At 39.5% G+C, this 7500-nt stretch overlaps 1 protein-coding gene across 3 annotated transcripts in view; it reads left to right on the forward strand.

Annotated features, from left to right (window-relative positions):
- The window catches only part of GIPC2 (GIPC PDZ domain containing family member 2), an 89425-nt gene that overhangs the window by 23450 nt on the left and 58475 nt on the right, over positions 1–7500 (forward strand). For all 3 annotated transcript variants that reach the window (XM_042997652.1, XM_042997651.1, XM_042997653.1), the window contains exon 2: positions 7129–7314. In XM_042997652.1, coding sequence (XP_042853586.1) covers positions 7129–7314 — 186 coding nt within the window. The remainder of the gene's footprint in view (positions 1–7128; positions 7315–7500) is intronic.

Genomic DNA, 7500 nt, shown 5'->3' on the forward strand with positions numbered 1-7500 from the left:
CAGAAGTTTTGAATTCCCATTTTGATCGTCATTCATTACCTATGTGACCTTAGATAAATCACCTAATAAATCACCTTGCCCAGGGCGTAGTTATGCCTGCCCTCAGGACTTGACTCACAAGGATTAGTTGCGCTAATGTCTTTAGGAAGTGATCAGTAACTTAGGTGTCTCTCTCTGTGCAGGTGTTAGATGTCAAGAGAGGTAACACTGCAGGGAAAAGAACTTGGACTTGGACATCCAGGGTTGGAATCTCATGTGCACCAAATACTACTGATATGACTCTAACCCGTTTTATCTAAGTCTTTTTAACTTTTTTGAGATGTATACCTGAAATACATGTAAATTATAAGGATTCAGTATTTGTATATATCACAAAGTGACCACCATGATATCCAGTTAACATCCGTCAACACAAATAGTTATAATTTCTTGTGATGAGAACTTTTAAGATTTCTCTTAGCAACTTTCGAATCTACAATATAGTATTAACTATAGGTGCTGTGCATCACATTCCTAGGACTTGTTTTTTATAACTGGAAATTTGTACCTTTTGACCACCTTCACCTGTTTTTTCCCACCCTGCATCCCCTGCCTCTGGTAAGCACCAATCTGTTCTGTATCTGAGGTTTGCTCTTTTTAGAGCTCACATGTAAGTGAGATCATACAATATTTATCTTTCTTGGTCAGATTTATCTTAGTATAGTAGAATGCCCCTGGGTCTATCCATATTGTTGCAAATAGTGCCATTTCTAGCCTTTGTTTTTTAGTTTGTTAAAAGAGGGGAAGGTAATATCTCTTACTTAGAATTGCTGGAGGGATTAAAGGAGCTAATATGTGAAAGTACCTGGTGCACATAATGGTTCTTGGACCTTTACTTTGATTTTATTTTTCTATTCTTCCAGACCTATCTTCTCTGTTCCTTCACTTTGCCACTACTTTACTGAAGTGGGAGCCAGTATTCAAACTGTGTACAGCTAAGAGGGATGAGCAGGTGCCCCAGTTCATGACTGTAATTGAAGGATTATTTGAGTTTTAGAAGTTATTTGATTATCACATAACCTATTTTGGAGGAGCCATGTAGCATAAGACCTTGAGAGCTTTGTGGAAGAGTTCTGAATAAGAATATTGTCACTGGCTTGGCTAAAGCTACTCTCATCTATTCAAGCACTCAGTAAATGGGTAATTCCCCCCCCCCCCCGCCCCCATAATTATTTTGTTCCTAGTTTCCGGTTGTATGTATGTATTTAGTTATTTAGTTGGAAAGTGTGTGTGTGAGTGTGGGGGAGGGGAAGAGAGAATCCCAGACAGACTGCACTGTTGGAGCCTGAAGTGGGTCTTGCTCTCCCAAACCAGGAGACCCATGATGTGAGCCAAAACCAAGAATCAATTGCTTAACTGACTGAGCCACCCATATATGCCCCTATATATTTTTTTAATGTTTATTTTATTTATTTTTGAGAGCATGAGAGAGTGCGCAATCAGGGGAGGGGCAGGGGGGTGGGGGGAGAATCCCAAACAGGGATTGGGAGCCCTGATCCAGGGCTCCATCCCACAAACTGTGAGATCCTGACTTGAGATGAAACCAAGAGTTGGATGCTTAACCAGTTGAGCCACCAAGGCACCCCTCAGGTTGTTTTTAATTCCTGCTATTTAAAAACATTTTTTAAAATGTTTATTTTTGAGAGAGAGAGAGAGAGAGGAAAAAAGAGAAAGAAAGGATGCGAGCAGGGGAGGGGCAGAGAGAGAGAGAGAGAGAGGGACACAAAGAACCTGAATCTGGCTTCAGGCTCTGAGCTGTCAGCACGGAGCCAGATGAGGGGCCTTAAATCCACGAACCTCGGGTCATGACCTGAGCCAAAGTTAGACGCCTAACTTACTGAGCTACCCAGGTACCCCTAATTCCTGCTATTTTAAGGGTAGTTAATCAGATAGAGGTAAAATAATCTTTTATTGAGGAAAAAGTCTGAGACTTAGATAATGAGAACAGCCCAGATAAAAACCATAGTCATTAACAAAGGAAACAATCCAAGCAGTGTTCTTATGTGTAAAGATGAAGTATTAACTCCTGATGAAAGTATGGTTTAGTTGGGGTGCCTGGCTTGGCCTGGTTCGTAGAGCATGCTAATCTTGATCTCAGAGTTAGGAGTTCAAGCTCTGTGTTTACTGTAGAGATTACTTAAGGAAACAACAACAGCAAAAAGTGTGGTTTAGTTACTAGATTTGTCATTATGTGCTTTTTATTTTCTGTAATAACATGGATATTTCTAGAAAACCTGTAGAAAGTTAGATTTTTGGTAGATTGAGATGTAGGAAAGTAGTATTAAAATAGTAATACTGCTATTTTAGAAAACCTCAAGAGGTAAAGATTCCAGTTGCTTGTACTTAAAATCACATTCACAAATAATCTAATGCCAGCTACACAAGCCTATAATTTCTTCCAGAGAACTTTGGAACATGTGGAATCTTTGACCAACTCAGTTCCTGTTTAAGGAAAGTATTAAACAAAAGAAAGTTGGAAATGGACTTCCTTGATTTAAAAAAAAAAAAAAAAAAATGCACTTGATATGTTTTTGGAGAAATTTGTGACCTGTTTGTGGGCCAGAATAATTTTTGAAACAACAATGACAAGCTATTTATTAACAAGGGACATTATAAAGTATATAATGGAGAGAAAAGGCAATATTAATCTATATTAGTGACTCTATAGTCGTTCAGACTTATCTTGGCTATATTGAGTTTTAAGGGTGAATAATCATAACCACATGATAACCAGAAGATAGCAATTCAAATACAGTGCATGGTAAGAATACTGTCCATGAGTTATTTATTTTTGAGAGCACGCAAGCAAGGGAGGGAGGGGCAGACACACACACACACACACACACACACACACACACACACACACACAATTTGAAGCACGCTCCAGGCTCCAAGATGTCATCACAGAGCCCAATGAGGGCTCAAACCCATGAACTGTGAGATCATGACCTGAGCTGAAGTTGGATGCTTAACCAACTGGGCTACCCTTGTGCCCCCTCTTATTTTATTTATTTATTTATTTATTTATTTATTTATTTATTTTAATATTTGTTTTTGAGAGAAAAACAGCATGAGTGGGTGGGGGGAGGGGCAGAGCGAGAGAAGAAAGCAGGCTCCAGGCCCTGAGCGGTCAGCACAGAGCCCAATGTGGGACTTGAACTCCAGAACCACAAGGTCGAGGTCATGACCTGGACCAAGGTCAGACACTTAATTGACTGAGCCACCCAGGTGCCCCTCCATGAGTTATTCTTTAACAACAAAGTTGAAAGATAATGTGATTTATGGGAGAAAAGGAATCCATCTGTTACATTTAAAAATCCATCTGATAACATTAAAAAGAAACAAAATCTGATCTCTTCAGGAAAACTAAGCAGCTTTCAAGCATGGGTGAAACATCACTGTTCAAGAAACCCTTACATTCCAGGAATAATAACCTCTATAAAGAGCTTTTTCGTTTAAGAAGCACTCATATATGTAGTCTCTCAGTTTTTGCAACAAGTGTGTCAGTAGACCAACTTTACTAATGTCATGATGTGCATGAGGACCAGGGAGGTCAGATGATTTGACTGAGCTCACTGAGAGTATGGAAGTGGGACTAGATTCAAGTCTCTTACCTTTTTTTTTTTTTTTTTTTTTTTAGTGTTTATTTTTGAGAGACCGCGTGTGAACCGGGGGAGGGGCAGAGAGAGGAGGAGACACAGAATTGGAAGCAGGCTCCAGGCTCTGAGCTGTCAGTACAGAGCCTGACATGAGCCTCAAACTGACAAAACAGTGGGATCATGACCTGAGCTGAAATTGGATGCTCAACTGACTGAGCCACCCAGGTGCCCCCATAAGTTTATTTTTAAGAATAATCCCTATGCCCAGTGTGGGGCTTGAACTCAGGACATGGAGATCAAGAGCTGCATGCCAGGCACCCCAAATCTCTTACCTCTTAATCTGTTTTTTTTTTTTCTAACCATTTTAAGGATGAAATATTTCCTCTTGGAGATTTATTTTGCTGATATTGGAAGTAAGGGGAGCCACTTTTCTGTGCCTGAAATTTCTTCTTTTTAAATGTTTATTTATTGAGAGAACAAGAGTGAGCATGAGCACAAGCCGGGAAGGGGCAGAGAGAGAGAGGGGGAGAGAGAATCCCAAGCAGGCACTGTGCTGTCAGCGCACAGCCCAACATGGAGCTCAATCCCACCAACTGAGATCATGACCTGAGCTGAAGAGTTGGACGCTCAACTGACTGAGCCACTCAGGTACCCTGTGCCTGAAATTTTTGATAGAGGAGATAGGATGTGAAATTTGGATAAGGATGCATAGTATCTCAGTATATTAAACATAATTCACCAGCTTCCTGACTGAGTTTAAGGATAAATTGAGCTAGAAAGTAGAGAGAACTTTTGCTTATGTTTTATTTTAGAGAGAGCGAGAAGGGGAGGGACAGAGGGAAAGAGAATCACAAGCAGGTTCCATGCTTAGTGCAGAGCCTAACTCAGGGCTTGGGCTCACAACCCTAGGATCATGACCTGAGCAGAAATCAAAAGTTAGACTCTCAACTGACTGAGCCATGCAGGCACCCCTAGAAAGAACTTTTAAATGGAAGAAATAGGGGGCGCCTGGGTGGCCCAGTCGGTTGGGCGGCCGACTTCAGCTCAGGTCACGATCTCTCAGTCCGTGAGTTCGAGCCCCGCGTTGGGCTCTGGGCTGATGGCTCAGAGCCTGGAGCCTGCTTCCGATTCTGTGTCTCCCTCTCTCTCTGCCCCTCCCCCATTCATGCTCTGTCTCTGTCTCAAAAATTAAAAAAAATAAATAAATAAATGAAGAAATAGAATTCCTATCTTTTATATTTTTATATCTGGAATCTTTTTAGTTGAAAACAAAATCTAAAATGGGTTGGTGAAATTATTGGTTTGTGTAACTAAATATTTTGGGATAAGACTTGTGTATCTGATAAGTTTTCAACTGCAATAATATGAAACTACTTGCTAAAATTGGCTAAAACAATTGCATAAAAGGGGTAGAGTGAGCTCCAGAGTTGGTGAACAGAGCAACTCCCCTATGTCAGAGATCTAGGTTTATTCCATCTCTTTGCTTCGCCTTTCTTGGCACTGGTTTCTTCCTCAGTAGTAAGATGGTGGTGGAAGTTCCCAGACCACCTACAGATAAGGCAGCATCCAGGGCAAGGAAAGGATGGTCTTTTACTGTATGTTTCTTAAGAGTAAAAAAATACTCTCCAGAAGATCCTTGGACATCTTCTTCCATGTCTTGTTGGCCGCGATTGGCCACATGCCTGCTCCTAAAATGCCGCTTATACTAGTTTAAATCTTATGCCTAGAATAGGGGATGTGAGTCATTTTCCTCCAAAGCACATAAGATGTATAGATACTTGAGATCTGAGTGTTATGTGAAGAGGGGAAGAGGAAGGCACCCATGTCTTGCCTTGCCTGCAAACTTTTGGCTGCCTGGGATGCAACATTGTTCTGTAGGGGAGGAAGCACAATGAAAAAGGGTCATACCTACAGGAAATCTAATATTTGCTCTGCAGGGAAATGTGAAAAATTGAAAGAAAGGAAACGGCTTAGTAACTAGAAGTCCACTTCGTGTGGGATTTCCTTTTTGGGGCTTTTCTCCTGCCCTATTACATCATCATTCTGTTTTAATGTTTTCTAACTGGTAAGTTGTTTTTTATGTTAATGGTGTTGGGATCCACTATGAACACCATTAGCAGATTCACTGTTAAAAACAGTAATAATAAAACTGTTTCTTTACTTCCCATCGTTTTGAGAAAGAAAATCAGGAAAACTGTTCACTGTGCATGTTACCTTGTCCCTCTACCCACACTATTACTGATTTTTGTCAGTGGACTAATTATACCATTGATTTCACAGAATAAAGAATAGGAACCTTTCTTAAAGGACTTTCTTTTTCCCTGTGAATAATACAGTTCTTATACTAGAGTATTTCACAAAAACTTACTAATTACAGAACTAAATATATTCTGCCCTGCCCAGGAACACAAAGGGTTAAATCAAAGGTCCACTAGTTAGCACAGCTCCCCACAGAGGAAAAGGGGAAAGGGCAGGACAGCACATGTTTCTTTGTAAGCCTTTTTTCTTTTATATCCAGTTGCCTCTTGTCCTTCTCAGTAGCTCCTTTCATATACATCTGAAATTGGTCAGAATCTTGCTGACCATGCTGGATCTTTTAGTTGTAGAACAGAGTGCTTCCAGTTCAGACACATTCTGATGTGCCTTAAAGATCCATTTAATAAGTAGTAGTTGTGCCATTCCTGAACTTCATGAGGCTTATGGATGTGAGAAGGCTTACCTTCAGTGGGAGTCAAGAATGGTATGAAACCTGGGGATCCAGGGAGAGGGTAGAAAGTGAGGACTGAAGCAAGGCTCAGGGTCTGAGGAAGTGTTGGCAACATCTGTGGCAAAATTGATAATAAAAATTAAAAAAACCTTAACTATTTTGGAATAAAACTGCTATACTGAAATGTTTTTGTGTTACATACCCAAGAAAATTAAGGGATTGGATTAGTGAGTCTGTAAGATATGTTTTAGACCTCTTTATTTTTGCACCTTGTTCAATAATTTTCTTAAGCATTCTAATGCAAGATAAATTTCCTCATTTAAAAAACTTAGCAGTTTTCAAAAATAGACTTGCCTATAATTTCATTGTGGCATACATGTCATGGCCTTGCCTTTGAGAAGACATCTTTTGATTTTAGTGTTGTAAATGGCAGGTAGTGGAGGTATTTTCAATCACTTGGAAGTTGGTGAGATGTAAACTCAGAATCTTGCTCTTGACAAATGTTGGCTTTGTGACCTTAGGCCAATTACTTTCTTTCACTAAACCTCAAATTCCTCATCTGTAATTTGGAGGGGATAAGTATTTGTAAAGTCATTGTGAGGATTTAGTGAGATAATGACTGTAAATTGTTTAATATAGAGCCTTGCCTATAGGAAATACTCCATATATATTACCCAATGTTAATGATGTAACTTCTGTCATAAATCGACTATTTCACTCAAATACCCTAATAACCAGAATGTTTTCCTGATGGAAACTGAACTGTTTCTTTCTTTCTTACAGATCTTATACTGCACGTTAAACACACCTAAAGTTGATATGGAAAGACTCTTAGGATCACAGATAGGTCTTGAAGATTTTATATTTGCCCATGTGAAAGGGATCAAAAAGGAAGTAAATATAAATAAATCTGAGGATTCACTTGGTCTCACCATTACAGATAATGGTACTGGCTATGCTTTTATAAAGGTAAGTCTTAAAAAAATAACTATGTGACTTACTGGAGGGTAATATTTAAGAAAATCTACCAGGTCAAAGAAATGATCTTAACAGTCAGAACTGGCTCAGCAGGGATGGGTTGGTAAGGTTTCATTTAAACAAAATGGAGGGGGGGTTATTTCCAAATATATTTTATTTTTTTCTAATTTAATTTTT

This window comes from Panthera tigris, chromosome C1 (genome assembly GCF_018350195.1).
Source record: "Panthera tigris isolate Pti1 chromosome C1, P.tigris_Pti1_mat1.1, whole genome shotgun sequence".
Taxonomy (NCBI): domain Eukaryota; kingdom Metazoa; phylum Chordata; class Mammalia; order Carnivora; family Felidae; genus Panthera; species Panthera tigris.